General features: G+C 29.2%; 1 protein-coding gene across 5 annotated transcripts in view; it reads left to right on the plus strand.

Annotated features, from left to right (window-relative positions):
- The window catches only part of HSD17B1 (hydroxysteroid 17-beta dehydrogenase 1), a 70,335-nt gene that overhangs the window by 39,965 nt on the left and 7,961 nt on the right, over window positions 1-22,409 (plus strand). For 4 of the 5 annotated variants that reach the window (XM_056547981.1, XM_056547982.1, XM_056547986.1 and 1 more), the window contains one exon: window positions 22,242-22,403. In XM_056547981.1, coding sequence (XP_056403956.1) covers window positions 22,242-22,403 — 162 coding nt within the window. Of the gene's footprint in view, window positions 1-15,344; window positions 15,609-22,241; window positions 22,404-22,409 lie in introns of those variants that run through there. The other variant, XM_056547985.1, reaches the window with a different exon arrangement.

A 22,409-nucleotide genomic window follows, 5' to 3' on the forward strand; every position in this document is an offset into this window, starting at 1 on the left:
TTACTGTAGTATTGTACTATACTGTATATATATACTATACTATTGTACTATACTGTACATCTATACTATACTGTTGTACTATACTGTATATATACTATACTATTATACTATACTGTAAATCTATACTGTACTATTATACTATACTGTACATCTATACTATACTATTGTACTATACTGTATATATATATACTATACTATTGTACTATTACTGTATATATATACTATACTATTGTACTTTACTGTATATATATATACTATACTATTATACTATACTGTACATCTATACTATACTATTGTACTATACTGTACATCTATACTATACTGTTGTACTATACTGTATATATACTATACTATTATACTATACTGTAAATCTATACTGTACTATTATACTATACTGTACATCTATACTATACTATTGTACTATACTGTATATATATATACTATACTATTGTACTATACTGTATATATATACTATACTATTGTACTTTACTGTATATATATATACTATACTATTATACTATACTGCACATCTATACTATACTATTGTACTATACTGTACATCTATACTATACTATTATACTATACTGTACATATATACTATACTATTGTACTATACTGTATATATATACTATACTATTATACTATACTGTACATCTATACTATACTATTGTACTATACTGTATATATATACTATACTATTGTATTATACTGTATATATACTGTACTATTGTACTATACTGTATATCTATACTATACTATTGTACTATACTGTATATATATATACTATACTATTGTACTATACTGTATATACTATACTATTGTACTATACTGTATATATATATACTATACTATTGTACTATACTGTATATATATACTATACTATTGTACTATACTGTACATCTATACTATACTATTGTACTATACTGTACATCTATACTGTACTATTGTACTATACTGTATATATATACTATACTATTGTACTATACTGTATATATATACTATACTATTGTACTATACTGTACATCTATACTGTACTATTATACTATACTGTATATATACTATACTATTGTACTATACTGTACATCTATACTGTACTATTATACTATACTGTATATATATACTATACTATTGTACTATACTGTACATCTATACTGTACTATTATACTATACTGTATATATATACTATACTATTGTACTATACTGTACATCTATACTATACTATTATACTATACTATACTATACTATTGTACTATACTGTATATATATTCTATACTATTATACTATACTGTATATATATACTATACTATTATACTATACTGTATATATATACTATTGTACTATACTGTATATATATACTATTGTACTATACTGTGTATATATATACTATTGTACTATACTGTATATATATACTATACTATTGTACTATACTGTGTGTATATATATACTATACTATTGTACGATACTGTACATCTATACTATACTATTGTACTATACTGTATATATATACTATACTGTTGTACTATACTGTATATATATACTATACTATTGTACTATACTGTATATATACTCTACTATTGTACTATACTGTATATATATACTGTACTATTGTACTATACTGTATATATATACTGTACTATTGTACTATACTGTATATATATACTGTACTATTGTACTATACTGTATATATACTATACTATTGTACTATACTGTATATATATACTGTACTATTGTACTATACTGTATATATATATACTATACTATTGTACTATACTGTATATATATATACTATACTATTGTACTATATTGTACATCTATACTGTACTATTGTACTATACTGTATATATATACTATACTATTGTACTATACTGTACATCTATACTATACTATTGTACTATACTGTATATATATACTGTAGTATTGTACTATACTGTATATATATATACTATACTATTGTACTATACTGTATATATATATACTATACTATTGTACTATACTGTATATATATACTATACTATTGTACTATACTGTATATATATACTATACTATTGTACTATACTGTATATATATACTATACTATTGTACTATACTGTATATATATACTATACTATTGTACTATACTGTATATATATACTATACTATTGTACTATACTGTACATCTATACTATACTATTGTACTATACTGTATATATACTATACTATTGTACTATACTGTATATATATATATATACTATACTATTGTACTATACTGTATATATATATACTATACTATTGTACTATACTGTGCATCTATACTGTACTATTGTACTATACTGTATATATATATATATACTATACTATTGTACTATACTGTATATATATACTATACTATTGTACTATACTGTATATATATACTATACTATTGTACTATACTGTATATATACTATACTATTGTACTATACTGTATATCTATACTGTACTATTGTACTATACTGTATATATACTATACTATTGTACTATACTGTATATATATATATATACTATTGTACTATACTGTACATCTATACTATACTATTGTACTATACTGTATATATATACTATACTATTGTACTATACTGTATATATATACTATACTATTGTACTATACTGTATATATATACTATACTATTGTACTATACTGTATATATACTATACTATTGTACTATACTGTATATATATATACTATACTATTGTACTATACTGTATATATATACTATACTATTGTACTATACTGTATATATACTCTACTATTGTACTATACTGTATATATATACTATACTATTGTACTATACTGTATATATACTCTACTATTGTACTATACTGTATATATATACTGTACTATTATACTATACTGTACATCTATACTGTACTATTATACTATACTGTATATATACTATACTATTGTACTATACTGTATATATATACTATACTATTGTACTATACTGTATATATATACTATACTATTGTACTATACTGTATATATACTATACTATTGTACTATACTGTATATATATACTGTACTATTATACTATACTGTACATCTATACTGTACTATTATACTATACTGTATATATACTATACTATTGTACTATACTGTATATATATACTATACTATTGTACTATACTGTATATATATGCTATACTATTGTACTATACTGCACATCTATACTGTACTATTATACTATACTGCACATCTATACTGTACTATTGTACTATACTGTATATATATACTATACTATTATACTATACTGTACATCTATACTGTACTATTATACTATACTGTACATCTATACTGTACTATTATACTATACTGTACATCTATACTGTACTATTATACTATACTATACTATTGTACTATACTGTGTATATATACTGTACTATTGTACTATACTGTATATATATACTATACTATTGTACTATACTGTATATATATACTGTACTATTGTACTATACTGTATATATATATACTATACTATTGTACTATACTGTATATATATATACTATACTATTGTACTATACTGTATATATATACTATACTATTGTACTATACTGTACATCTATACTGTACTGTTGTACTATACTGTATATATATACTATACTATTGTACTATACTGTATATATATACTATACTATTGTACTATACTGTATATATATACTATACTATTGTACTATACTGTACATCTATACTGTACTGTTGTACTATACTGTATATATATACTATACTATTGTACTATACTGTATATATATATTACTATTGTACTATACTGTATATATATACTGTACTATTGTACTATACTGTATATATATATACTATACTATTGTACTATACTGTATATATATATACTATACTATTGTACTATACTGTATATATATACTATACTATTGTACTATACTGTACATCTATACTATACTATTGTACTATACTGTATATATATACTATACTATTGTACTATACTGTACATCTATACTGTACTATTGTACTATACTGTATATATATACTATACTATTGTACTATACTGTATATATATATACTATACTATTGTACTATATTGTACATCTATACTGTACTATTGTACTATACTGTATATATATACTATACTATTGTACTATACTGTACATCTATACTATACTATTGTACTATACTGTATATATATACTGTAGTATTGTACTATACTGTATATATATATACTATACTATTGTACTATACTGTATATATATATACTATACTATTGTACTATACTGTATATATATACTATACTATTGTACTATACTGTATATATATACTATACTATTGTACTATACTGTATATATATACTATACTATTGTACTATACTGTACATCTATACTATACTATTGTACTATACTGTATATATATATACTATACTATTGTACTATACTGTATATATATATACTATACTATTGTACTATACTGTGCATCTATACTGTACTATTGTACTATACTGTATATATATATATATATATACTATACTATATATATACTATATATATATACTATACTATTGTACTATACTGTATATATATACTATACCATTGTACTATACTGTATATATACTATACTATTGTACTATACTGTATATCTATACTGTACTATTGTACTATACTGTATATCTATACTGTACTATTGTACTATACTGTATATATACTATACTATTGTACTATACTGTATATATATATATATATACTATTGTACTATACTGTACATCTATACTATACTATTGTACTATACTGTATATATATACTATACTATTGTACTATACTGTATATATATACTATACTATTGTACTATACTGTATATATATACTATACTATTGTACTATACTGTATATATATACTATACTATTGTACTATACTGTATATATATACTATACTATTGTACTATACTGTATATATATACTATACTATTGTACTATACTGTATATATATATACTATACTATTGTACTATACTGTACATCTATACTATACTATTGTACTATACTGTATATATACTATACTATTGTACTATACTGTATATATATATATATACTATACTATTGTACTATACTGTATATATATATACTATACTATTGTACTATACTGTGCATCTATACTGTACTATTGTACTATACTGTATATATATATATATACTATACTATTGTACTATACTGTATATATATACTATACTATTGTACTATACTGTATATATATACTATACTATTGTACTATACTGTATATATACTATACTATTGTACTATACTGTATATCTATACTGTACTATTGTACTATACTGTATATATACTATACTATTGTACTATACTGTATATATATATATATACTATTGTACTATACTGTACATCTATACTATACTATTGTACTATACTGTATATATATACTATACTATTGTACTATACTGTATATATATACTATACTATTGTACTATACTGTATATATATACTATACTATTGTACTATACTGTATATATACTATACTATTGTACTATACTGTATATATATATACTATACTATTGTACTATACTGTATATATATACTATACTATTGTACTATACTGTATATATACTCTACTATTGTACTATACTGTATATATATACTATACTATTGTACTATACTGTATATATACTCTACTATTGTACTATACTGTATATATATACTGTACTATTATACTATACTGTACATCTATACTGTACTATTATACTATACTGTATATATACTATACTATTGTACTATACTGTATATATATACTATACTATTGTACTATACTGTATATATATACTATACTATTGTACTATACTGTATATATACTATACTATTGTACTATACTGTATATATATACTGTACTATTATACTATACTGTACATCTATACTGTACTATTATACTATACTGTATATATACTATACTATTGTACTATACTGTATATATATACTATACTATTGTACTATACTGTATATATATGCTATACTATTGTACTATACTGCACATCTATACTGTACTATTATACTATACTGCACATCTATACTGTACTATTGTACTATACTGTATATATATACTATACTATTATACTATACTGTACATCTATACTGTACTATTATACTATACTGTACATCTATACTGTACTATTATACTATACTGTACATCTATACTGTACTATTATACTATACTATACTATTGTACTATACTGTGTATATATACTGTACTATTGTACTATACTGTATATATATACTATACTATTGTACTATACTGTATATATATACTGTACTATTGTACTATACTGTATATATATATACTATACTATTGTACTATACTGTATATATATATACTATACTATTGTACTATACTGTATATATATACTATACTATTGTACTATACTGTACATCTATACTGTACTGTTGTACTATACTGTATATATATACTATACTATTGTACTATACTGTATATATATACTATACTATTGTACTATACTGTATATATATACTATACTATTGTACTATACTGTACATCTATACTGTACTGTTGTACTATACTGTATATATATACTATACTATTGTACTATACTGTATATATATATATTACTATTGTACTATACTGTATATATATACTGTACTATTGTACTATACTGTATATATATATACTATACTATTGTACTATACTGTATATATATATACTATACTATTGTACTATACTGTATATATATACTATACTATTGTACTATACTGTACATCTATACTATACTATTGTACTATACTGTATATATATACTATACTATTGTACTATACTGTACATCTATACTGTACTATTGTACTATACTGTATATATATACTATACTATTGTACTATACTGTATATATATATACTATACTATTGTACTATACTGTATATATATACTATACTATTGTACTATACTGTATATATATATACTATACTATTGTACTATACTGTATATATATACTATACTATTGTACTATACTGTACATCTATACTATACTATTGTACTATACTGTATATATACTATACTATTGTACTATACTGTATATATATATACTGTACTATTGTACTATACTGTATATATACTATACTATTGTACTATACTGTACATCTATACTATACTGTTGTACTATACTGTATATATACTATACTATTGTACTATACTGTACATCTATACTATACTATTGTACTATACTGTATATATATATTATACTGTTGTACTATACTGTATATATATACTATACTATTGTACTATACTGTATATATATACTGTAGTATTGTACTATACTGTATATATATACTATACTATTGTACTATACTGTACATCTATACTATACTGTTGTACTATACTGTATATATACTATACTATTATACTATACTGTAAATCTATACTGTACTATTATACTATACTGTACATCTATACTATACTATTGTACTATACTGTATATATATATACTATACTATTGTACTATACTGTACATCTATACTATACTATTATACTATACTGTACATATATACTATACTATTATACTATACTGTACATCTATACTATACTATTGTACTATACTGTATATATATACTATACTATTGTACTATACTGTATATATATACTGTAGTATTGTACTATACTGTATATATATACTATACTATTGTACTATACTGTACATCTATACTATACTGTTGTACTATACTGTATATATACTATACTATTATACTATACTGTAAATCTATACTGTACTATTATACTATACTGTACATCTATACTATACTATTGTACTATACTGTATATATATATACTATACTATTGTACTATACTGTATATATATACTATACTATTGTACTTTACTGTATATATATATACTATACTATTATACTATACTGTACATCTATACTATACTATTGTACTATACTGTACATCTATACTATACTGTTGTACTATACTGTATATATACTATACTATTATACTATACTGTAAATCTATACTGTACTATTATACTATACTGTACATCTATACTATACTATTGTACTATACTGTATATATATATACTATACTATTGTACTATACTGTATATATATACTATACTATTGTACTTTACTGTATATATATATACTATACTATTATACTATACTGCACATCTATACTATACTATTGTACTATACTGTACATCTATACTATACTATTATACTATACTGTACATATATACTATACTATTGTACTATACTGTATATATATACTATACTATTATACTATACTGTACATCTATACTATACTATTGTACTATACTGTATATATATACTATACTATTGTATTATACTGTATATATACTGTACTATTGTACTATACTGTATATCTATACTATACTATTGTACTATACTGTATATATATATACTATACTATTGTACTATACTGTATATACTATACTATTGTACTATACTGTATATATATATACTATACTATTGTACTATACTGTATATATATACTATACTATTGTACTATACTGTACATCTATACTATACTATTGTACTATACTGTACATCTATACTGTACTATTGTACTATACTGTATATATATACTATACTATTGTACTATACTGTATATATATACTATACTATTGTACTATACTGTACATCTATACTGTACTATTATACTATACTGTATATATACATATACTATTGTACTATACTGTACATCTATACTGTACTATTATACTATACTGTATATATATACTATACTATTGTACTATACTGTACATCTATACTGTACTATTATACTATACTGTATATATATACTATACTATTGTACTATACTGTACATCTATACTATACTATTATACTATACTATACTATACTATTGTACTATACTGTATATATATTCTATACTATTATACTATACTGTATATATATACTATACTATTATACTATACTGTATATATATACTATTGTACTATACTGTATATATATACTATTGTACTATACTGTGTATATATATACTATTGTACTATACTGTATATATATACTATACTATTGTACTATACTGTGTGTATATATATACTATACTATTGTACGATACTGTACATCTATACTATACTATTGTACTATACTGTATATATATACTATACTGTTGTACTATACTGTATATATATACTATACTATTGTACTATACTGTATATATACTCTACTATTGTACTATACTGTATATATATACTGTACTATTGTACTATACTGTATATATATACTGTACTATTGTACTATACTGTATATATATACTGTACTATTGTACTATACTGTATATATACTATACTATTGTACTATACTGTATATATATACTGTACTATTGTACTATACTGTATATATATATACTATACTATTGTACTATACTGTATATATATATACTATACTATTGTACTATATTGTACATCTATACTGTACTATTGTACTATACTGTATATATATACTATACTATTGTACTATACTGTACATCTAATACTATACTATTGTACTATACTGTATATATATACTGTAGTATTGTACTATACTGTATATATATATACTATACTATTGTACTATACTGTATATATATATACTATACTATTGTACTATACTGTATATATATACTATACTATTGTACTATACTGTATATATATACTATACTATTGTACTATACTGTATATATATACTATACTATTGTACTATACTGTATATATATACTATACTATTGTACTATACTGTATATATATACTATACTATTGTACTATACTGTACATCTATACTATACTATTGTACTATACTGTATATATATATACTATACTATTGTACTATACTGTATATATATACTATACTATTGTACTATACTGTGCATCTATACTGTACTATTGTACTATACTGTATATATAATATATATATATACTATACTATTGTACTATACTGTATATATATATACTATACTATTGTACTATACTGTATATATATACTATACCATTGTACTATACTGTATATATACTATACTATTGTACTATACTGTATATCTATACTGTACTATTGTACTATACTGTATATATACTATACTATTGTACTATACTGTATATATACTATATACTATTGTACTATACTGTACATCTATACTATACTATTGTACTATACTGTATATATATACTATACTATTGTACTATACTGTATATATATACTATACTATTGTACTATACTGTATATATATACTATACTATTGTACTATACTGTACATCTATACTATACTATTGTACTATACTGTATATATACTATACTATTGTACTATACTGTACATCTATACTATACTATTGTACTATACTGTATATATACTATACTATTGTACTATACTGTATATCTATACTGTACTATTGTACTATACTGTATATATACTATACTATTGTACTATACTGTATATATATATATACTATTGTACTATACTGTACATCTATACTGTACTATTGTACTATACTGTATATATATACTATACTATTGTACTATACTGTATATATACTATACTATTGTACTATACTGTATATATATACTATACTATTGTACTATACTGTATACATACTGTACTATTGTACTATACTGTATATATATACTATACTATTGTACTATACTGTATATATACTATACTATTGTACTATACTGTATATATACTATACTATTGTACTATACTGTATATATATACTGTACTATTGTACTATACTGTATATATACTATACTATTGTACTATACTGTACATCTATACTATACTATTGTACTATACTGTATATATATACTATACTGTTGTACTATACTGTATATATATACTATACTATTGTACTATACTGTCTATATATACTGTAGTATTGTACTATACTGTATATATATACTATACTATTGTACTATACTGTACATCTATACTATACTGTTGTACTATACTGTATATATATACTATACTATTATACTATACTGTACATCTATACTGTACTATTATACTATACTGTACATCTATACTATACTATTGTACTATACTGTACATCTATACTATACTATTATACTATACTGTATATATATACTATACTATTATACTATACTGTACATATATACTATACTATTATACTATACTGTACATCTATACTATACTATTGTACTATACTGTATATATATACTATACTATTGTATTATACTGTATATATATACTATACTATTGTACTATACTGTATATATATATATACTATTGTACTATACTGTACATCTATACTATACTATTGTACTATACTGTATATATATACTATACTATTGTACTATACTGTATATATATACTATACTATTGTACTATACTGTATATATATACTATACTATTGTACTATACTGTATATATACTATACTATTGTACTATACTGTACATCTATACTATACTATTGTACTATACTGTATATATACTATACTATTGTACTATACTGTATATCTATACTGTACTATTGTACTATACTGTATATATACTATACTATTGTACTATACTGTATATATATATATACTATTGTACTATACTGTACATCTATACTGTACTATTGTACTATACTGTATATATATACTATACTATTGTACTATACTGTATATATACTATACTATTGTACTATACTGTATATATATACTATACTATTGTACTATACTGTATACATACTGTACTATTGTACTATACTGTATATATATACTATACTATTGTACTATACTGTATATATACTATACTATTGTACTATACTGTATATATACTATACTATTGTACTATACTGTATATATATACTGTACTATTGTACTATACTGTATATATACTATACTATTGTACTATACTGTACATCTATACTATACTATTGTACTATACTGTATATATATACTATACTGTTGTACTATACTGTATATATATACTATACTATTGTACTATACTGTCTATATATACTGTAGTATTGTACTATACTGTATATATATACTATACTATTGTACTATACTGTACATCTATACTATACTGTTGTACTATACTGTATATATATACTATACTATTATACTATACTGTACATCTATACTGTACTATTATACTATACTGTACATCTATACTATACTATTGTACTATACTGTACATCTATACTATACTATTATACTATACTGTATATATATACTATACTATTATACTATACTGTACATATATACTATACTATTATACTATACTGTACATCTATACTATACTATTGTACTATACTGTATATATATACTATACTATTGTATTATACTGTATATATATACTATACTATTGTACTATACTGTATATATATATATACTATTGTACTATACTGTACATCTATACTATACTATTGTACTATACTGTATATATATACTATACTATTGTACTATACTGTATATATATACTATACTATTGTACTATACTGTATATATATACTATACTATTGTACTATACTGTACATCTATACTATACTATTGTACTATACTGTATATATACTATACTATTGTACTATACTGTACATCTATACTATACTATTGTACTATACTGTATATATACTATACTATTGTACTATACTGTATATCTATACTGTACTATTGTACTATACTGTATATATACTATACTATTGTACTATACTGTATATATATATATACTATTGTACTATACTGTACATCTATACTGTACTATTGTACTATACTGTATATATATACTATACTATTGTACTATACTGTATATATACTATACTATTGTACTATACTGTATATATATACTATACTATTGTACTATACTGTATACATACTGTACTATTGTACTATACTGTATATATATACTATACTATTGTACTATACTGTATATATACTATACTATTGTACTATACTGTATATATACTATACTATTGTACTATACTGTATATATATATACTGTACTATTGTACTATACTGTATATATACTATACTATTGTACTATACTGTACATCTATACTATACTATTGTACTATACTGTATATATATACTATACTGTTGTACTATACTGTATATATATACTATACTATTGTACTATACTGTCTATATATACTGTAGTATTGTACTATACTGTATATATATACTATACTATTGTACTATACTGTACATCTATACTATACTGTTGTACTATACTGTATATATATACTATACTATTATACTATACTGTACATCTATACTGTACTATTATACTATACTGTACATCTATACTATACTATTGTACTATACTGTACATCTATACTATACTATTATACTATACTGTATATATATACTATACTATTATACTATACTGTACATATATACTATACTATTATACTATACTGTACATCTATACTATACTATTGTACTATACTGTATATATATACTATACTATTGTATTATACTGTATATATATACTATACTATTATACTATTCTGTACATATATACTATACTATTGTACTATACTGTATATATATACTATACTATTGTACTATACTGTATATATATACTATACTATTGTACTATACTGTATATATATATACTATACTATTGTACTATACTGTATATATATACTATACTATTGTACTATACTGTATATATATATACTATACTATTGTACTATACTGTATATATATACTATTGTACTATACTGTATATATATACTATACTATTGTACTATACTGTACATCTATACTATACTATTGTACTATACTGCATATATATATATACTATACTATTGTACTATACTGTATATCTATACTGTACTATTGTACTATACTGTAAATATATACTATACTATTGTACTATACTGTATATATATACTATACTATTGTACTATACTGTATATATATATACTATACTATTATACTATACTGTACATCTATACTATACTATTATACTATACTGTATATATATACTATACTATTGTACTATACTGTATATATATACTATACTATTGTACTATACTGTATATATATGCTATACTATTATACTATACTGTACATCTATACTGTACTATTATACTATACTGTACATCTATACTATACTATTATACTATACTGTACATCTATACTGTACTATTGTACTATACTGTATATATATATACTATTGTACTATACTGTATATATATACTGTACTATTGTACTATACTGTATATATATACTATACTATTGTACTATACTGTATATATATACTATGCTATTGTACTATACTGTATATATACTATTGTACTATACTGTATATATATACTGTACTATTGTACTATACTGTATATATACTATACTATTGTACTATACTGTATATATATACTATACTATTGTACTATACTGTATATATATACTATACTATTGTACTATACTGTATATATATACACTGTACTATTGTACTATACTGTATATATATATATACTATACTATTGTACTATACTGTATATATACTATACTATTGTACTATACTGTACATCTATACTATACTATTGTACTATACTGTACATCTATACTATACTATTGTACTATACTGTATATATACTATACTATTATACTATACTGCACATCTATACTGTACTATTATACTATACTGTACATTTTATACTATACTATTATACTATACTGTATATATATACTATACTATTATACTATACTGTACATCTATACTGTACTATTATACTATACTGTACATCTATACTATACTATTATACTATACTGTACATCTATACTATACTATTGTACTATACTGTACATCTATACTGTACTATTATACTATACTGTACATCTATACTGTACTATTATACTATACTGTACATCTATACTGTACTATTATACTATACTGTACATCTATACTATACTATTATACTATACTGCACATCTAAACTGTACTATTATACTATACTGCACATCTATACTGTACTATTATACTATACTGTATATATACTATACTATTATACTATACTGTACATCTATACTGTACTATTATACTATACTGTATATATATACTATACTATTATACTATACTGTACATCTATACTGTACTATTGTACTATACTGTATATATATACTATACTATTGTACTATACTGTATATATACTATACTATTGTACTATACTGTATATATATATATATATATATATATATATATATATATATATATATATATATATAAACTGTACTGTATAGTATAACTGTCCTTATTACACTGACATTCAGCCTGTGAGATCCAGCCCATGAATGGACCTCATAGGCTTCGTTATTTGGCAGACAGGAGGCCATCGGCTGGCATCTTGCTGCCATGGTAACCACCAGGAACCTGCAATCACAGGGTTGCCAATGGGGAACAGGGGGAGCCCCCTTCCCCTCTCAATCCTATAGATGCCGGCAATCTAAAAAGCCATTGATTCATTGCTTATCTTTAGGATAGGCCAGTGTTTCCCAATCAGTGTGCCTCCAGCAGTTGCAAAACTACATGCTTGCATGCATGCTGGGAGTTGTAGTTTTTTAACAGCTGGAGGCACCCTGGTTGGAAAACACTGAGCTACAGGTATACTATAGGTTCAAAAAATCAAGTCCAAAGAGTCATTGTAGCCCCATAATCACCAACGGTATTGGCCGAAAATATTTAAAATGCAAATTTTTACTGCGAATATCGGCATTTCACCATTTTGCTAATATTTAAACTAGTGATATATATATGGAAAGGCCTGCGCAGCTGGCCTGTAATTGTGGGAGGAGCGGGATGACTATAAAACTCACGGCTCTCCTCCCTTCAATGACGCCGTGGGTTCTTCGCTTGAGGGTTGTCACGTGATGTCGGCAGGAAGTGAAGTCACGTTCCCACCGGTCAGCTGACTGCACGAGTCAGCTGACAGGAACCTCGCTTCAGCCGGCATGGGGGGGGTAAGTGGCTGTGGCTGACCGGGGGTAACGCTGGCGGTTCCCGGACTCCGGAGGTGAGCCGGAGTTCAGGGAAACCCTTGGTCAGCCCGGCCCCAGGTTATCGTATTACATATCTGCATTCGCCGGTAGCATTTTACGGTTTTCAGCTGTATATGATTACTTACGGCTTGCTGCGCATGTATATGGCTAATTTGTTATGCGAACAGCCTCCTGCACAGGCATATCATTACCGCATTAGGTGTACGGCTTGCTGCGCATGTATGTGTTCTCTTATGGCTTGCTTTATTATGTGTTCAGCCTCCTGCACGTGCATTTCATTACCGCACTATGTGAACAGCCTCCTGCACGAGCATATCATTACCGCACTATGTGAACAGTCTCCTGCACATGTATATCATTACCGCACTATGTGAACAGCCTCCTGCACGTGCATATCATTACCGCACTATGTGATCAGTCTCCTGCACATGTATATCATTACTGCACTATGTGATCAGTCTCCTGCACATGTATATCATTACTGCACTATGTGATCAGTCTCCTGCACATGTATATCATTACTGCACTATGTGATCAGTCTCCTGCACATGTATATCATTACTGCACTATGTGATCAGTCTCCTGCACATGTATATCATTACTGCACTATATGATCAGTCTCCTGCACATGTATATCATTACTGCACTATGTGATCAGTCTCCTGCACATGTATATCATTACTGCACTATGTGATCAGTCTCCTGCACATGTATATCATTACTGCACTATGTGATCAGTCTCCTGCACATGTATATCATTACTGCACTATGTGATCAGTCTCCTGCACATGTATATCATTACTGCACTATGTGATCAGTCTCCTGCACATGTATATCATTACTGCACTATGTGATCAGTCTCCTGCACATGTATATCATTACTGCACTATGTGATCAGTCTCCTGCACATGTATATCATTACTGCACTATGTGATCAGTCTCCTGCACATGTATATCATTACTGCACTATGTGATCAGTCTCCTGCACATGTATATCATTACTGCACTATGTGATCAGTCTCCTGCACATGTATATCATTACTGCACTATGTGATCAGTCTCCTGCACATGTATATCATTACTGCACTATGTGATCAGTCTCCTGCACATGTATATCATTACTGCACTATATGATCAGTCTCCTGCACATGTATATCATTACTGCACATGTATATCATTACCGCACTATGTGAACGGCTTGCTGCACATGCATACGATTACTTTATGTGAACAGACTCCTGCACGTGCATATCATTGCCGCGCCATGTGAACGACTTGCTGCGCATGTATATGATTACTGCATTGTGTGATCAGTCTCCTGCACATGTATATCATTATCGCACTGTGTTAGGCCTCTCGCACATGTATTTGATTGCTGCATTGTGTGAACAGTCTCCTGCTCATGCATATCATTACTGCACTATGTGTTAGGCTTCTTGCACATGCATATCATTACCGCGCTATGTGTTAGGCTTCTTGCACATGTATATCATTACCGCACTATGTGTTAGGCTTCTTGCACATGCATATCATTACCGCACTATGTGTTAGGCTTCTTGCACATGTATATGATTACCGCACTATGTGTTAGGCTTCTTGCACATGTATATCATTACCGCGCTATGTGTTAGGCTTCTTGCACATGCATATCATTACCGCACTATGTGTTAGGCTTCTTGCACATGTATATGATTACCGCACTATGTGTTAGGCTTCTTGCACATGTATATCATTACCGCACTATGTGAACAGCCTCCTGCACATATATATCATTATCACATTTTGTAGTTCTGTGCTGCTGGGAGGATCTATATGTGTCTCCCGTATACTGAGACTCGCACACCTTTACACTCAATCGGTCTCACCGCTCCGCTCCACCCTGTGGCCTTATGCTTCACCCCCTCAGCTGCCAATCTGGTCAGTCTAAGGCACGCTACACCAACAGCTGCGCTCACTTCTAACCTTTGTCTCTTAACTAACTTCCTCACAGTTTACTTTTATTTATATTTCTGTGTTTCCGGGCGGTGTGCCTCCAGCTGTTGTGAAGCTACGATTCTCACTTATAGGAATCATGCCGTAGGGTTCATGCTGTACACATCCTGGTACCCATGCACGTTGGTAGGATTCATGCCGGTAACATTTATACGCCACACACGCTTTTAGGGTTCATTCGTTCTCTACGCACTTGTAGTTTTATACCGTACACACGCTTTTAGGGTCATACTATACACCCCCTTTGTAAGGTTTATACTGCACACACGCTTGTATGATTCATACAGTACACACTTGTAGTGTTTATACCGTTTACTTGCCTACAGGTTTCATACTGTACACTCGCTTGTAGGATTATATTGTACATTCACCCTTAGGGTTCATGCTGTACGCTTGCTTGTAGCATTCATACTGCACTCACACTTGCGCATAGTTTGGGGGTGCATGCTTGTAGCATTTACTCTATACACACGCTTGTACATACTTGTAGCACTATGCTGCGTACACACTTATAAGATTCATGCTGTACACACTGTACACACGCTTGTTGGATTCTTACTTTACACGCGTTAGGATTATGCAGTACATTCGCGGTAGCTTTTATACGGTACACTCGCTCGCATAATTCATAAAGTTCATGCGGTACATACCAATGTAGCATCCATTCTGTACACTTGCTCGTAGGTTACGTGGTATACACGCTTGTACTCGCCTGCAGGGTTCTTACTACACACGCTCTTGTAGGAGTCATGTTGTACACACTCATAGGATTCATACTTTGTACACGCTCATACGAGTCACACTGTACGCACGTTTATAGTATTACATGGCCCACGCTCATAAGATTACTACTGAGTATGCACTCATAAGGTTCGTGCTGCACACCCGCTCGCAGGACCTGTATCACGCATGTTTGGAGGGTTATATTACTCGGGTGCACGCGGGAATCAGGCTGCGTGTGCACCCGTGGCTTGTGTTCTGTACATGCACTTGCGCTATTTGTGAAGTTCGTACGCCCGCAGTTTTGTGCAGCGCACATGCTCATACAGCACATGGGGTGTGGCCCTGTACGCAGGTATGTGGTTATAATAGTTACTACTTGCCGGCATATTCTCTGCCATCAGGTCGTGGTTAGCTTCAGGCATTCACTGGTGGTCTATACGCGTTTATGGTTGGCCCGAGTATAGGTTCATCAAGTTGGTGGTATAGCCATGCTTAGCGGTTTACGTCAGTTTCACACGTAGTCGTTCTGCACGCATTTTTATATAGGCAGGGTGATACATAGCAGTTGTCGCTGCTCACACATATTCAGAACGACTATTACACGACGCACAGGCGGGGCTGACCCAGTAAACCGTTGCAGACGGGGTATGTCTCATTATCGTTGGTACTGACATGCCTTCTGAACGACACTGACACTACGCATAGGTGGTATTTACCTGTTAAGCCTGTCATGTTACAGAAAGGGTACGTCGCATAATTGTTATGACTGACACGCCACACATAGGTGATGTATACCCATCATGCCTGCCACGCCTGCAGGGAGTACGTTGCACGGTTGTTACTGACACGCCTTCAGAACAGCAATAACGCCACACGTAGGTGATAAGATTTGTTTTATTATCCAAGTAATCACCTCATGAACCTGACACGTCTTCAGGTTGTGTTTACTTGTGTCGTCGGTGCACCTCTTTTACGATATAGTCACGTTCTCAAAATCGGAATTCACGATGTTTTGGGTTGTAATGGTACTCGTATGAACTTTCGCACTTACCACTGGGCACACTCTTATCTAGACTCAGTTACGCATATAATTCTCGTCCGACACGTCTTCGCATACTTTCCCTCTCTCCTGGTTTAAAGAGTTTCTTATTGTTGTCCAAGTAATCACCTCATGAACCTGACACGCTTTCAGGTTGTGATTGCTTGCGTTGTCGATGCGCTCCTTTCTCTGTGTAGTCATGTCCCAAAAAGGTGCTTCATGGTGTTCTAGGTTGATATGGTACTCGTTAACGTTTCGCATTTGTCACCGGGCGCATACTCGTTTAGACCCGGTTACGCATACGATTCTCGTCCGACACGTCTTCGCATACTTTCCCTCTGTTCTGGTTTAAAGTGTCGTACATTGTTCTCCAAGTAATCACCTCATGAACCTGACACGTTTTCAGGTTGTGATTGCTTGCGTTGTCGATGCGCTCCTTTCTCCGTGTAGTCTCGTTCCTAAAGATGCTCTTCAGGGTGTTCTAGGTTGTTAAGGTACTTGTATAACGTTTCGCTCTTGTCACCGGGCACATACTTGTCTAGGTCCAGTCACGTATACAATTCTCATCCGTCACGTATTCGGATACTCTCTCTCTGTCCTGGTGTTAGACGGTCAGCTATGTTATAGATAAATGAGCTTGGCTAGACGGTTAGTTTGGCTGTCCCTACTACATACATTTACTTTCACATGTGCTCACGTTGAAGGAGTCCAGAATATTGCAGCAGATGCCTTGTCCGCAAATACGCAAAAATTTATGGTACGGCGTGGAACTCGTTTTCCAGATCCAAGCACGCCGAGGGCGACAAGATTTCAGTTCCCTTCCTATTAGCATATGTCGGGTTTTGCCATTCCACACTGCATTTATCCCACAATACTTTTAAGAGTTATCTAGCCGGTGTCCAACACCATTTATCCTTGACCAATACCCGTAGTTACTCCATACTCTCTTCTCGCTTGGTGAAGTCCGCTCTGAAGGGCATCCTTGAGAAGGAAGTCCCTCGCAGCCCAGTCAGACAACCAATCACAGGCAACGTGTTCAGGCAGTTGTCCGACTTGTTAGACCCCACACCATTGGGTATCCGTGATAGCCTCACATTAAAAGCGGCCATGTACCTTGCCTGTTATGGGTTTCTCAGACCGGGTGAGTGTACTGCTCGGACCGTTAACGCGCCCTTTCCTTAGGTCGGTCAGCTGTCACATGTCTCTGATCATTTCCAGCTGTCCCTCAGTCAGACCAAGACCTCGTCACCGGGTCAAACTGTGGTTGTTCGGTTTTCCCCACCGTGCACAAAGGGTGTCCTGCCACAGTCCTCCGTGAATTGTTGAATGCCTGTGTAACCTATCAGCTGACGACCCTTACTCCATCTCAGGTCCAACCCGCTAACTACTTCTCAGTTCATCAAACATTTACGCATTTCGGTCGGGTCGCTGGGAGGAGTCCCGACTTCATTATCCGGTCACTCCTTCCGTATTGGCGCAGCTACAGCCAATTCTAAGCACGGGGTCCCAGCCCACGTAATCATGAAATTAGGATGTTGGAAATGCGGATGCTACATGCAGTATTTCCCTAACCCTCGCAAAGAAATGGCTAGCGCATTTCAGTCTCTTGTGTTGCAATCCGCAATAAACAAATGTTTGTTTAAATCCGGGTTTTGCCCTCTTTTCCAGGCATATTCTTTACGCCGCAGTTATGGCACACTCCAAACTGCTTAGTTGAGGTTGATAGGTTATTGGTTACAGTTGGTTGTTAGGTTAGTATTAGGGTTTTACGCATTTCAGTCATGTAGCAACGACCACAAATGGAAAGGCCTGCGCAGCTGGCCTGTAATTGTGGGAGGAGCGGGATGACTATAAAACTCACGGCTCTCCTCCCTTCAATGACGCCGTGGGTTCTTCGCTCCCACCCGCCCCCCCTTCTTTTCATTCCATCACACTTACCACAGGGTATGCCCTCTTTTCCAGGCATATTCTTTACGCCGCAGTTATGGCACACTCCAAACTGCTTAGTTGAGGTTGATAGGTTATTGGTTACAGTTGGTTGTTAGGTTAGTATTAGGGTTTTACGCATTTCAGTCATGTAGCAACGACCACAAATATATATATTCGTAATGACGATTTTTTTTTTGCGAATATGCAAATATCGGAACCCAGTCAGAGGACACTGATCCCTCCCTTCTTTTAGGTGAAAGATATAATCGCGCATGCGCACTATGCAAATTTCACGAAAATTTGGGCTTTAAAAAAAAATGAACATAGCAAATATGCAAATATTCACGAATATGTTAACATTTGCGAATATCGGCACTTCCAGTCAGAGGACACTGATCCCTCCCTTCTTTTAGCTTCTTTTAGGTGTAAGATATAATCGTGCATGCGCACTATGCGAATTTCATGCATATTTTCGCATAGAAAAAAAACCAACATAGCGAATATGCGAATTTCGCAAACATAGGACGAATATTTGTCCATATATTTGTGAAATATCATGAACATGGCCCCTGCCGCTGATCACTGATCTCCAATTACTATTCCTTTCTTCTTTTAGTCTATGCAACTATGAGGGACCTTTCTAAGAAAGAATATCTGCTGGAGTGTGTGCGCGGCTGCCACGCTGATACCTTCGAGATTCTGCAGATGGATGTCACCGACCAGCAGTCAGTGTTGGCCACGACTAAGAAAATAAAAGAAGAGCGCGTAGACATTCTAGGTAGTT

Source organism: Hyla sarda, chromosome 12 (assembly GCF_029499605.1).
Source record: "Hyla sarda isolate aHylSar1 chromosome 12, aHylSar1.hap1, whole genome shotgun sequence".
Classification (NCBI taxonomy): domain Eukaryota; kingdom Metazoa; phylum Chordata; class Amphibia; order Anura; family Hylidae; genus Hyla; species Hyla sarda.